Here is a 15,383-nt window from a genome sequence, read left to right on the forward strand (position 1 = left end):
TGAAAAATAATAAATAAAAAAACCCTGAATATTTTTTTAAGTCATTATGCATGCTTCAGAATGTACCCTAAAATGATGATTTGCTGACCAAGAAACATTTATTATTATTATTCATCCTGATAAAGATTAGAATTATTCAGTCTTTTTTTCAGGATTCTTTAAAAGAAAAAAACCTCCAGTTATTTATCTGAAATAAAACAGATTCTGTAACATGAAATACTACAGCATTAGATAGCGTTTGTATAAGTCTGTATTTTTTTTTTAAGTAGAAAAATGACAGAAATAAATACTAATTATGCTTTACATTGATCAAAAACAATGATAAAGATGTTTATAATGTCACAAATGTTTTCTATTTCAGATAAATGCCATTCTTATTAAATTTATATTCATCAAAGAAAGCTGAAAACAATTATTTCACATGACTGGAGTAATGATGCGAAAAATACAGCTTAAAAATAAATAAAGGACGTTTTAAAATATATTCAAGTCGAAAGAGTTTGTTTTAAATGGGTAAAATGTTTTAAAATTGTACTATTTTTGCTGAACTTGGGATCAGTGTTGGGGAAAGTTACTTTTGAAAGTAATCCATTACAATATTGAGTTATCCTGCTAAAAAAGTAACAATAGGTAAGTAATGCGTTACGTTACTTTTGCGTTACTTTTTATTTCCTGGCTGAAGCATGATCTCTTTCAAAACTTGTTTTTTTTCTTTTTTTTCTTTTACTCAATTAACAATGCAATATATAACCTTCATTTACCTTTGAAAAGACACTTAATATAATTAACATAATGTGTTTAATATAGCGCATAATATTTTAGGATACTGTTACCTGAGAACTTTCTGACCCCAGAGCTATACAAGCCATATATACAGATTAAAGCAGTTTAAATTACAGTTTAAAGCAATGTGTTTGCTACTTTTGTACAATTTGTCTTAAGTAAAATCACCGTCCATTGAGACTATAATCCCTTTTCCTGTTCTTCGATGTGTTCAAAATAATCAACACGTTCTCTCTTTTACATGATTCATTGACTACTTTAATTTTAATTTAATATTATTTAAAAGCTAATTAATTACATTAAAAAGTAACTCAAATATCACTACTTATTTCTTAAAAGTAATCTGTTACTTTACTCGTTACTTAGAAAAGTAATATTATAATGTAACTACGTAAAATGTTACCCGCAGCACTGCTTGGGATCAAATAAATGTAGGATTGATAAGCAGAAGAGACTTTTCTTCTTTTAAAAACTCTGAATGGCAATCTATATTTGGATTTGGGGGGAAAACATCGATGTGGACATTTTTTCTGTGGGATTTAGCTAGATTCAGTGCTATTATATGCAAACACATCAGTCAGTAACTCTGCTCATATATTGTCCTCACCCCAAAATACTTTATATGGAAAAATCAACTCCATCGCACTCAAGAACCTGCTCTTATTTACACTATAAAGCTTTGGTGTGCTTGGAAAACAAAAGTAGAATTCAAAACGGCCAGTGCATACACAATAACTCAGCAAGCAGTGGCTGTGTGGACCAGTGTGTTTCCACCATGCTGGACTCTTCACACACACCGATGCGCCTTTAATTGGGAATGTCAGCATTGTTGTTGCGGTTGCCGTATTTGTGGTGGATGATCAGCAGGACGACGCCCAGAAAGAAGCACACTGAGCCCACTGTGATGTAGGCGATCCCCAGGAACGGGTTCTTGCCCCCCATCCAGGAGATGGTGCTGAGGATCACGCGCTTGCGGCCGTCGAAGCTGCGCACGGGGTAATCTGAGGTCACTCCGTTAAAGAAACGCACAGTTTAGTAAACGTTCGCCTCTGGTTGAAAGACACCTGAAAGTCATGATGAAGTTACAACTGAATGCTTTATATGGGTGTTTTCTCTTTCTCTTGCGAGTTTGAAATGTGAAAGTAAAACCAACGTCCCTTTAAGGCATGGGTGTCAAACTCAGTTCCTGGAGGGCTACAGCCCCAGGTGAGGTGTGATTTTGTGTACCTTGCATTCCTTACACTAAATGTCCCCACAAGTATAGTAATACCAGTAAATGTTGATCATGTGTGAACTGTCTGGTCCCCATAATAAAAAAATGGCTCATAAATCAGACAGAATTAAGTGTTTTAAAAATGTAAACATGCTTATTGTTAGGGCAGGGGTGTCAAACTCAATTCCTGGAGGGCTACAGCCCCAGGTGAGGTGTGATTTTGTGTACTTTGCATTCCTTACACTAAATGTCCCCACAAGTATAGTAATACCAGTAAATGTTGATCATGTGTGAACTGTCTGGTCCCCATAATAAAAAAATGGCTCATAAATCAGACAGAATTAAGTGTTTTAAAAATGTAAACATGCTTATTGTTAGGGCAGGGGTGTCAAACTCAATTCCTGGAGGGCCGCAGCCCTGCATAGTTCAGTTCCAACTCTGCCTCAACACACTTACCTGTAGGTTTCAAACAAGCCTGAAGGATTTAATTAGCTTAATCAGGTGTGTTTAATTAGGGTTGGACCTGCGGCCCTTCAGAAGCTGAATTTGGCATCTGTGCTTTGGGGAAAGTAATTTCTCTCGGCGGCCATCTTTGAATTGCCTCTCGGGCAGTACGTTTGCGCATTCTTGAATAGGGAAACATCAAACTCTCCAAAATGGCGATTAAAGGTGCAGTATGTAAGTTTGACAACCCAGTGGTTGAACTAGGTATTGCTCGCCTGGTTCAAAACATGTGCAAGTGCAGGTTGCCAGATTGATAACACCAGCTTGAATGAGCCTGACTATTGAGCCTAAAGGCTGATTGAAGTTGTGTTAAAATAAAAACAACAGCATGTGATAGAAGAAATATTTTCCATATTAAAAGGAGTTTGAAGATGCCCTGAAGATGAAACCAGGGTGGACAACTGGTTTCAGAGAAACAAAATAAAGCTGCTCAAATGGCTAAGCCAATCACCTGACTAGAAAATACAAATTAAAGATCACATTTGATAGACAAGACTATCAAGATTTTTACACTCTTGAAGTCTGTGGGAAAAAACACACTCAAAGAGAAGCATTGGGTTAAACTAGGCTGTCCAGTTTCAATGTTTGGTCCATTACTTCTACTGTATCTGTTCAGCTGAGGGAACAAAACCAACCCTGTGAAGTCAGACACAGCGATATTCCAAGATGGTGGCGCCCTAGGTCTAGAAGCTATAGTAAAACATCCCCTTTTCTTGAAAAAGGTTACATTAGTCGAGTTTGTTTTATACATTTTCATTAAAGTAAAAAATTAATTTACAAAATAACGTAACCTTAACTGACTGCTTCCGTTTCCCTTTAAGCTGCCATCACCATTTTTATATAAAGTTTTAAATACGTTTCAGTGCGTCATTCCATTGTTATTACACACATTTTTTAAATTTTCTTTTGATTTATGTTTGTAATGTTTGCGTTTTTACGAAAATCTGGTTTAATTCCATGTCAACATCTCCTTTAGAAATATTATTCCCTTGAAAAAAACATGACATCTTCAATACTTATTTCCCCCACTGTAATCATTATTATTGCCATCCTTTGGCCCGTTTCCACTGAGTGGTACGGTTCGGTTCGGTTTGGTACACTTTTATGGCCGTTTCCACTGTCAAAAGGCGTACAGAATCACTTTTTCAGGACCCTTTCGAAAGGGTCCCAAACACAAGAAAGGATACCAAAAGGCTGAGCTAGACGCGCAGCTGAACGCTATTGGTTTACAGAAGAGATACGTCATTCACTTAAAACAAGCCAGAATGTAAACAAAGGACCCGCCATGTTTGAAATACACAGCGAGAGATTACAGCGGAATTATATATTCATATATCACCGTCATGATGAACAGCCACACAGTCATGGAGTAGAGCGGAATCTACCCTGTGCCTCGCAGTTTTTTTACGAGCCAGTCTGACGCGCGAGCGGTTTCGCTTTCTTCCTTGCGCTCGCCGCGCGTCTATATCTGAAATAACAAACTTCTTGAGCTGATTATAATAGTGTGCGCTTGATTATTGACGTGCTTTGGAAACCCGATCCCGTGAGAAGCTGACAAACGCGAGAATGACACATTCAGAAAGAAAAGGACAAACGCGAGAGTGGAGCGCGGAAAAAAAACGGAGCACATTATTTCTTCAGCAAACGTGAACAAACGATCTTGTTTTAATTATTATCATCACCTTTTGGACTAAAATGAACGGGGAATGATGGAATAACTCTCTAACAGAAGCTACATGACATGTGCTGCTGAAGATTACAGACACAGATGAGAGGTTTTCACTGACTGTAGGCTATACTTTGTGTTGTTTTGAACCCAATTAAGAACGAAATGTCTGATGTGTGTAGTTTTTCTGTAGTTGGTAACATCGGAGACTGTCAGGGGCTGTATGTGTTCATATATGTTCATTTATGTATTTATTTTATATAATTACAGACGTTACAGTAGGCTATTTGGCACTGTCATTGATCTGCAGTTATAATCAAATCCTGTTCATAGAAAAGTTAGTAATAAACATTTATACACAAGTATTTATGTGTGTAAAGCATCTGTTTTGTGAGAAGTGCTTTTAATATGATATGTGAACGTGAACCTGTGCAGCTTTACTGTAGACATTTCCTCGAGCGAGAATGATGCGACTGAAACTTTCTGTCTTACACTACACCCACCAAAAGGGTACCCTTTATAGTGGAAACGCAAGCCTGATAAAGGTGACCCGTACCGACCCGAACCGTACCGTACTGTACCAGTCAGTGTAAACAAGGCATTAATAGCTCATTCTTGGTGTGAACAAGGCTTTGTGTGGGTTTGGTGAAGGATACTGTAGGCGACCTCCAGGCTGTAGTTTCCCGGCGGTAGTGTTGGGGTCATGGTGTCCTTCTTCTTCTGAATGATGCGGTACAGTTTCCTGAACGTGGGAAGAGCAGCGGTTCTCATCCACACGATCAAGTCCTCGTTGACGAAACCGTTGTTCTCGGGATCAGCCGGGTCCAGCTCGTAGACAGCCTTACGCCAGTTTACAGGTTTGCTGGTGTCTGTGAGGACAAACATTACAGACTCAGGGTAAAAAAAGAGAGATGTGTTGATGTACAGTGCATCCGGAAAGTATTCATATAAAAAAAATAAATAGAAAACCTACTAAAATTTTAAATAAATCATAAAAATAAAACATCTTTACTTGAAATCTGAAAAAAATCTAATCAAAAAGAAATGTGAAACATGAGCTGAAAGGCCCTGCTAAACACATCCGAATGATCGAGTAGACTTCTGAGTTGTACCTTGGAAAACAACGGAGAGGTTGTTGTTGCTTCCTCCTGGGTTTCTGAACTTGACGTGTTTGTCAGTCCACCACGCAATGCCTGTCTTCACCAGATGAATGCCGATTTTGCTTCCGTTTGGATGGATATAAAACAGCTCCAGTGTATCTACAAACATAAAGGAATCACACAGAGCAAACAAACAGACTTAAGGCCTGAGTAAGCAGTGAATATTTATTTTGAGGCTCATAGAAAGCCGCTAGAGCATGTTAGCATTAGCTTTGTTTATAGGGTCTACTGATCCGAGCTTCTGACAGACATTAAATGGTTTATTTATATACTTTTACAATGAGCAGCATGACCGACCTTCAAATTCTCAATAAACTTGTGCTAATTCTTCATTTAAACAGCATGCAAAAGTACACATAAGTGCAAAAGTAACTGCCGCCGGTTGAAGGTGCAATTGTTAGCCTTCACTGTAAGAAATGTTGGAAATGAACAAAACAATCGGCCTAATACAAAATATTATGAGACTAAAATATGGGAAAAATGTCAGATGGTTCTTTAATTCTGTAAATTTTCCAAACGAATAAACAGCACTCGGTAATATTTCAGCATGCTTTCACTTTCGTATTCGACATGACACCATGTTATTGGTAGGAATGACATCCCACCCTACTCATAATTCTCCCTTCATGTAGCCATATATATGGCTTTTACATATGCATAATACACTGTGATATAGCCTGGTTCGTTGGCTTATTGAGTCGTATTGCTTTCTCACTACAATCAATCTGACCCAGGGTTTGTTTCAATTGAGCCGAGTCCACCTCATTAAGGTGACCCTTGATTAATAAAGGGACTAAGCCGAAAGGAAAATGAATGAATTAATTAATAATTAATAAAAATTAAGGTCTCTTTTTAATAGTGGCCTTAACTAATATGTACTTACACAGGATTTAATAGTTTGTTACAATGTACTTATTGTGTAAATGCATGTATTTACTGTGTACATGTTTGATCAAATACATGTATGTAATTACATCTGTAATTAACTTTTGTAATTACATTTGTTAATACACTGTTGACAATCCTTTACACCTTAACCCACCCTTAAACCTACCCACACCACCAAACCTGCCCATAACCCAACCTCTATCCCAACTGAAAAGCACCACAAGTGTTCTCAAAATACATTATAAACCCAGTAAGTACATTGTATTTAGTTTTTTGATGCAAGTACATAATAGTTAAGTACACTTAATATAAAGTGGGATGATAATTAATAAAAATAAAAAAAAACTTGTGTTAAGGAGTTACAGATTTTCGTAATTACAAAGAAAAAAAATTTGTTTTACAATGTCATTACTTCGAAAACTGCCACGTCCCAAAAAAGGCATCAGTACCAGCGAGTAAAAGAAAAAAAGTATCTTAAAAAATGGTTTTGGTGCATATCTAATTCACACAAAGAATAAACAACTATTAAAATAACAATATTGGTTTAGCACAGAGGAAATATTATTTAAATAGTCTAAATGAACAATTAAACTATTGAAAGAAAATTATTATCAAGCATTTAAAACAGCAACATGCCTTTGTAATATTCAAAGCCATATTAGGCACTAAGTATCATTAAGGTTATTACAGTGGCGTAGCGCAAAATGGGGAGGCCCCCCTGCAGGGATCACTGACGGGGCCCCCAGTTGGAGAGGTGTTGGTTGGGGGGCAACGCGGGGAAGTAATCACAAATTGAGGAGCAGGGAAGGAAGGCGGGGTGGAGCGACAACGCGGGGAAGCCTTCACAAACTGAGGAGCGATCACAAACTGAGAAGCGATCACAAACTAAAGAGCGGGAAAGGGGGGGGGGCGACAACACAGGGAAGCCTTCACAAACTGAGGAGCGATCACAAACCGAAAACGGCGAGAGCGTCAAAGTAGCCAGAAGTGATTCATTTTCAATGAGAAACGGCGGTGAAAAACATCGCGGCGCGTCTTCACCTGTGTGAGTGTCGAGGAGAGTTGAAATCAAGTCAACTTTATGGTATGAGCTATGACCGAGCTTGACTCGGTTCGGCGGCAATCATAATGAAGTAGTCCACCGGTTGAGAGGAGTTCAGAGAACACAGACCTGTGAACATTGGTTCCGACCACAGTTGTTTTCAAGAGTTTGATTATTGAGGTTGCCGGATTTTCGCGACAACGTGGGGCCCCCTAATCACGCGGGGCCCCCCCACGGAGCGTGCCCTGCGGGCCAGTCCGCTACTCCTCTGGGTTATTAGTATTATGAGCCTTCAGTCTTACCGTTGAAGAGACTGTTAGCAATGGCGCCGCAAGGAGCAATGGGCTTCCTGTCACTTGTTCGATACGGTTCACACTCTTTACTCGGATTCTGTAAAACAAAAGATTTAAACACTTGAAGACAACGTACAAACTCGATTCAACAATTCAGTAAGTATGCTTGCTAGGGCCATGTTTACACTAATTACACATATTTGCAATATGCAAACGACAATTAAACAAAAGTAAACTCTGAGCGGAAAAGCATGTCACGTCAGTCGCGTCACCAAATATATATATATAATATATATATAATAAGGCTTTCATTGACAATCATGATAGCCTTTTGTAATGCTCTTTCTTTGTATACACTACCAGTATACTCTTTAGTTTTGTTCCCAACAACTTACTGGCTGTTGTTACCACTTCTCTTTTGGGCCTCAAGCATTTCCATACCATCAGATCTCACAAAATGCACCAATATTAAACTATAAGTTTACACAAAACAAAATTAAATATAATATACTAAAGTCAAAGTCAAACATTTAGTCAGCATATGTCGAAACACTCACCAGTAAAGAGCTTTTGTCTCCATTCAGCTGACTGTCATCTCTGGATTTGACATAACGTCTGTGGTTTTGATAGAAGTTGGAGAGTCCGTAATACATGAAAACATTACTCTACAAAAAAAAAAGAAGTTAGAGGTTAAAATAACATCCAGTCACCAGCCATAAAATCTTTTATACTGAGGCTACTTCAGTGTTGTTTATAGATCATCTGAACTGATCTCTGTTATAACAAGAGCGGAAAACAATTCTATTTTTAACATATTAAAAGGTGCGATCAATAAAACGTCCTCTAAATATACTAATGCATAATACATGAGAGCTAATGGCACTTTAGGTGATTTGTTTGACCATCCAACGGTTAGCAGACAAAGCAAATATACAACATAATGGAGCTAGAGTTAAATATATCTCTAAATTAGTTCACGCTTGCTATGCTTTTCATTGATACCTTCATATGCATTTATAGGTTTTTGTTAATGAAATAACTGATGTAGCAGTGACAATGATGTTGATTTCTAAATGTGCTTTAATATAAGTAAATCTTTCAAACTCAGAAAATGTGACTTCGTATTATCCTGTGTTACTATAATCATAAACAAACAGAGAGGTATATTATTGTTAGTATTGTGAAGTATTCATCTGTTAAGGCTTTTGCTGCTGACAAAATGAACATATTTTTCAACAAACTGCAAGCACAAAAGTAATCTAAATGTAATCCAAATGTAGTCAGATTACATTTCCATAAATGTGTTATCTGTTTTTTTTTATGTAATTTGTAGACAACAACTGAATATAGTTCATAATTTAGCTACTCAGTTTTCTTTATAAAAGGTCACTCACATTAAAACAATTTCTGTGGTAAAATACATAGTGTTTTTGAATCATACTATAGTAAAGTAGTTGAATTCATTTGTTGTAGTAAGTTGCTGGTAATACAACAACTAATAACAGAAACAAATGAATATTGTAGTACAATTTTTACAACTTCATAGGGTGTAATAAACAACAATAGACCAGTTTACTGCAGTAAAATCTATAGTACACTGGTTTAAAAGTTGTAACCGTTTTATTAAATGGAGTTAATAACTAATAAAATTCTATTGTAATCCTGCAGTTATTCTTTTGCTAATTAATTTGTTTAAAACATTTGTTCGATTTATAGATAATGTATAGATAATTAAGCAATGCATTAAGTATCTTTTTGATTAAACCTGCTAAAGTGATCTTTTTTTAACCATATATATATATATATATATATATATATATATATATATATATATATATATATATATATATATATATATATATATATATATATATATGTATATATATATATAAATTAAGTAAGATAAACTTATTTCATACCAAAAAAACATGATTATTTAACTTAACGCATTGGCAGATTATTTAGCTTGTTTTAAGGAAAAACTAACTTTATTTTGACTTATTTCTTTAAAAACAAAAAAAAATAATTTTTTACTTGTCTAGAAAATGCTTTCTAGATTATTATATTTTATTTAAATTTTAGATCTTTGATTTTTAAAAAGAAAAACATTTTCTGAAGTGTAACACAGTGTCCTAACACGCAATAAAATATGTCTCTTTCAAGTTAAAAGGAGTTTCTATTTTAACCATCTGCGACTGCGAAATTTCTAATTTAGAAACAGTTTCTATTTCCGCAACATCGCAGCAAAAAAAACTTCAGATCTAGAAAATAAAACACAGAAACACACAAATATGATGTAGGTCTAGCAGTGTAAAGTGTGTTTACCTCGAAAGGCTGGTCTAGTGTGAAGGGAACAGTGCAAGTGCACACACTAGTGCTGTTCCAGCTGTAGTTCTGTGCACAGTTGTAACACGGACTGGACATGTCGACACCAGTGTAGTCGATCTACAACACAAACAACAACAGCACAAGTTACACAATAACATCAAACTACTATTCACGATGCTACTATTTTATGTTGTAGGGCTGTGCAATATGACATATATATATATATATATATATATATATATATATATATATAATTCATTCATTCATTTTCTTGTCGGCTTAGTCCCTTTATTAATCCAGGGTTGCCACAGCAGAATGAACCGAAAACTTATCCAGCAAGTTTTTACGCAGCGAATGCCCTTCCAGCCGCAACCCATCCCTGGGAAACATCCACACACACACTCATACACTACAGACAATTTAGCCTACCAAATTCACCTGTAACACATGTCTTTGGACTGTGGGGGAAAATGGAGCACCCGGAAGAAACCCACGCGAAGGCAGGGAGAACATGCAAACTCCACACAGAAACGCCAACTGTCGAACCAGCGACCCAGCGACTCTTGCTGTGAGGCGACAGCACTACCTACTGCGCCACTGTCTTGCCTATATATATATATATATATATATATATATATATATATATATATATATATATATATATATATATATATATATATATATAATTTTCTGTAAATTCCTAAGTATTTACTCAAAAATCTACTCATTAATATGTGATCAGATTAAAACTTCAGTGTATTTGTTTCTAATTATAATTAAATATTAATGAAATTTAGAAAAAAAATTCATAAACTAATGATTTATAGGCTGAGCATAAAATATTGCTAAATAAAATGTAAATATGTTTCTGTCTTTATCCTCATAATGGCGTATAATATTACGCTTATATAAAATTATGAAAAGTATTAAACAATAAATTTTGTAACAATACAATATTAAGGGTATAGTTCACCCAAAAATGCTAATTCTTGTCATCATTTACTCACCCTATATACGTTTAAAACTTTGAGTTTCTTTCTTCTGTTGAGCACAAATCAAAAGAAAACCTGTAACCATTGACATACACATTATCACTTTCCCTACTATGGAAGACAATGGTTACATTGAGGTAACGCTGGTTTTATAATCACACATTCATACTTTCTCCCTAACAATATAATTTCAAAAAGAAATATTTGCTTATTCTATATAGTAAAATCACAGTAGCAGCTAGTGACTATCAAACTGCAACATTGTTCAATAAAGGTAAAGTTGGTTTTATATTCACACATTCATTCATTGACAGCTCCATACATTGTTTACCATGGTACTTTGAATATCCGGACTGAAATCACATGACTTCAAAACAACATTAGCACTATTTAATCAACTGTGAACAATGCTGTACTTTGATGGTTGCTGGCTGCTAATATGATTTTGCTATTTACAATTTCCAATTAATACTTTTCTGAGACTTTATTATTAATGAGAATGTGTGAATATAAAACCAACTTTACTTCTATCATTGTTCAGTCAAACAAATAGTGCTAATGTTATTTGAAACTCATACTTACGTGTGATTTTAAATCAAATATAAAAAAATTAAGGTAAAGTTGGTTGTATATTCACACACTCGTTCAGTGACTTGTGTAATATTCTCTAATTTTTTTTTACCATGGTATTTTGAATATTTGATCTGAAATTGCATGCATGTACGGCATCAAGACAATATTAGCACTATTTATTTGACTGTTAACAATGATGTACTTTTGATAGTCACTGGCTGCTAACATGATTTCACTATTTATTTATTTAGAGCAAAGAATTCTTTCTGAAATTATAATAAGTCCCAATGCGTAAATATAAAACCAAATTTCCCTTAATGTATACAAAATATGATAGTAAACAATATAGGGAGCGAGTCACAAGTTGTCACTGAACGAATGTGCGAATATAAGACCTTACCTTAATAAATAGAGGTAAAGTTGGTTTTATATTCACACATTCGTTCATTTAGCAGTCTATATATTGTTTACTATGTTACTTTAAATATCCGATCTGAATTAGCATGCAAGTGTGACTTGAAAACAACATTAACACTGTTTATTTGACTGTGAACAATGTTGTACTTTGAAAGTCATTTGCTGCTAATATGATTTCCCTATTTAAAATTTGCAATGAATACTTTTCTGAAATGATATTATTAAGGGGAATGTCTGAAAATCCGAAACTTTACTTCTATCCTTAATAATGGTTACAGGTTTTTAGCTTTCTTCGAGCTATCTTCTTTTGTGTTCGACATTTGAAGGAAACTCACAAAGGTTAAAAACAAGCAACGGGTGAGTAAATAATGATTTTTGCTTGTCAATTTTGCTGTGAACTAACTATTTTAACGATAGAATATGAATAGATAGACATTTTATATTGTCATACTGCACAGCCCTGACGGTACTATGGTGAAGTTGCGCACTTCAAACTCTTTGATGTTATTGGAGGTGACGAAGAGTCCGATGCCGATGGGGATGAAGATGAGTCCGATCATGAAGAAGGCAGGCAGGACGGTGCCTGCTGTCAGGATGGGCTGCCAGGCGGGCAAACGCTGCTGTTTAAAGGCCGTGTTGTCCGGCTTCTTGCTCTTGACGGCGCCCGGGCCGCCGGAGCCCACCAATCCCGGATGATGACCGTCCTCCTCCTTCGCGTTATAGCTGGACGCCATCATCGCGCTTTAATCCTTCAAAGACGAGCACAACTTCAAATGTATGTCCTTGGTTGGGTACAGCGTGTGTTATATCGCCGCTATCGATGGTTTTGATGGTACAATGACCGCGCCATTAAACGATGGAGATTATTTCCGTAGCGCTTAGTAGGATGTGGACAAGGCGATAAACAAGGAAGTGCTGCAGCCAATAGACTTGCAGCGACGCTGTGACGGCATCACATGACGACTAAGGAATAAAAACAACTGTTTTTATTCCCCTGATAATCTCTTAATACAGTATGCTATGCTCTTTTACCGGTATTTTAATATGTTTGGTATGCATTTGTGTCTTTATTATTATTATTGCTGTTGTTTGCATGTTCCTGTTTGTTTCTGAAATAGAAAATCAGTGATGCAGAGATGAGCAGTATTTTAATTTAAACGTGTTTAATATGCATTCAATAACTAAATAGGTAGTTCATCCTTTGTATCTTGCTGGAGAAAATACAAAATGTAATTTTTATTTAAAGTCCAGGTGAAATCAAAATTTACAATGCTCATTTTGCTAGCGCACATTGTTATTCTTTAGGTGAACAATGGGGTATATGCACAGCAGCGAGCGTTTCTTCCCATATTATTAAACGTCTGGTGAACAGTTAATGTGGCTTGTACAATTTTATATGTTTTTTTTCTTTTACAGCATCGATGTTTTAATGTTTTTAAAATATAGTCAGTTAAACAGACTTATTAAATTAAACAGACATTTAATCGGTCAAGCATAAAATGAGATGAAAGACCGTTTACCAGCACAAGCTGTCAGGATCAGCAGGCTAGTACAAAAGCTCCTTTGAATAATCTGGCGTAAAAAAAAATGTTCATATTTTTAAGACATGGCATGGACAGACATCCAAAGTTGAGAATAGTCATTCCCGGGCAAGACTGATGATTTGTCGGAGTTTGCGGGAGTTATGCTACGTAAAAATATCTGAAGATCGGGTGTTGGTGGTGTTTAACAGGATGTGTCTGAAGAGCAAGGAGGGATGCAGTAAGAAGGGTGCGCAACGTATTTGAGGACCGGGAGGGAGACCCGCGATTTTCAAGAGATTATAACTCGCTTGCAGGCATCCGGGAGTCTCTGTGCATTTGCGGGAGACTCCTGGAACTTCCGGGAGACTTGGGATGTCTGCGTGGAAAAATGTTATTTAATGCACATTCTGAGACTCACTTTATATCACATATCACACTTTTGAGACTCTCTGCGTTTGATTTTTTTTTTATATATACACGTCGTTATGTCGTTGAACTGTTGGACACAATATCACACTTGTAGCAGTGCGATATGGCTGTATATCGTTACTGGTGGGACATTGAGGCACACCTCCCACCAGTGCTGATATACAACCATATCGCACTGCTACTCGTGTGATATTGCTCACATACACACATATACATATATATATATATATATATATATATATATATATATATATATATATATATATATATATATACTGTATATATATATATATATATATATATATATATATATATATATATATATATATATATATATATATATATATAATATTACATATATATATATATATATATATATATTATAAATTCATTAATTTCTTTTGGGCTTAGTCTTTGGCTTAATTACTCACGGGTTGCCACAGTGGAATGAACCGCCAACTTATCCAGCATATGTTTTATGCAGCGGATGCCCTTCCAGGTGCAACCCATCACTGAGAAACACCCATACGTTCTCATTCACACATATGGACCCATGATGACCCAGTCGAGGCTTAAACAGGCAACCTTCTTGCTGTGAGATGATAGCGCTACCCCTTGCCCTACTTATACTGTTAAAAGAAATAATAATTTAATGTATGTATACACATCATTTGAATTGCATAATAAATTGACAAAAAAAACATATTTTTGACACATAAAAGCAAATCATTTCAAGTGGTGCTCGCTGCAGAGCCATTTGAGGAGAGCTGAGCTCCAGCGAGGGGGAGCTTAAGCTTGAGCTCCACCTTTTTTGCACTTCTTCTACGAGTGATGTCACTGGGGGTAGGGTTAGGGGTGGGGTTGGTGTACGCATTAAAACAGCTTACAGGAGGAGGAGCGACAGCTCATGCTCCCCCTCGCTGGAGCTCAGCTCTCCTTAAATGGCTCTGCAGCGAGCACCCTCTCAATCATTTTACTTAGAAACAACAATAAAAACAGACTGTACTTATCGGAGAGAATCACAACAGAAGTATCACAAACAGAAAACCTTTGGTCTGAAATCATGTACATTCCTTCGTTAAATATAATCATAAACAAAAGTATTAAAATACATCATTTAGTAGGTATCATTTCTAAAATAAACATGATATACAGTCTTTTACCAAAAACAATTTATTTTTTCAAAACATAATAACAGCAGAAGAGATCAGAGCGCTCATCTGTTGAGCTCACCTCACCCATGATGAGCTCTGTGTTGACATCTTTCCTCATCAATGTTGATTGTGTACACACCTAAACTCTACAAATGTGATTATTCTGCAATTACATGAGCTGTGGCATCAAAAACACTATTTGAGAAACTTCCAACGAGTCTAAAAAACCCTGATAAAACTTGTATTACGGTATAAAGAAATATTATGGCATATATTCATACAGTAAGAGTAATAAATAATATTTTTTTCATTTTTGGGTGATCTAATCCTTTAACCTACTAACTTGTCAACTTGGTGTTTATTGTTAATAAGTGAAGTTTATGTATAAACAAATTTCGAGAGGATCACGTGCTTATGA

The 15,383-nt window shown here is 35.8% G+C and overlaps 1 protein-coding gene across 2 annotated transcripts; it reads right to left on the reverse strand.

Annotated features, from left to right (window-relative positions):
* Window positions 1–700: 700 nt before the first annotated feature.
* On the reverse strand, window positions 701–12,782 carry tmem30aa (transmembrane protein 30Aa). Of its 2 annotated transcripts, none has more exons than XR_012392639.1 (7): window positions 12,348–12,761; window positions 9,875–9,994; window positions 8,107–8,214; window positions 7,256–7,646; window positions 5,279–7,063; window positions 4,823–5,035; window positions 701–1,784 (listed from the first exon to the last, which is right to left on the reverse strand). XR_012392639.1 is itself a non-coding variant. In NM_212776.2 (7 exons), the coding sequence occupies exons 1-7, from the start codon at window positions 12,594–12,596 to the stop codon at window positions 1,591–1,593; spliced, it is 1,119 nt and encodes a 372-aa protein (NP_997941.2). In that variant the 5' UTR covers window positions 12,597–12,782; the 3' UTR covers window positions 713–1,590. The 2 variants fall into 2 exon arrangements, 1 of the variants encoding a protein (NP_997941.2); NM_212776.2 differs by having other exon boundaries at window positions 713–1,784; window positions 5,279–5,425; window positions 7,559–7,646; window positions 12,348–12,782.
* Window positions 12,783–15,383: the final 2,601 nt, after the last annotated feature.

Source organism: Danio rerio, chromosome 17 (assembly GCF_049306965.1).
Source record: "Danio rerio strain Tuebingen ecotype United States chromosome 17, GRCz12tu, whole genome shotgun sequence".
Classification (NCBI taxonomy): domain Eukaryota; kingdom Metazoa; phylum Chordata; class Actinopteri; order Cypriniformes; family Danionidae; genus Danio; species Danio rerio.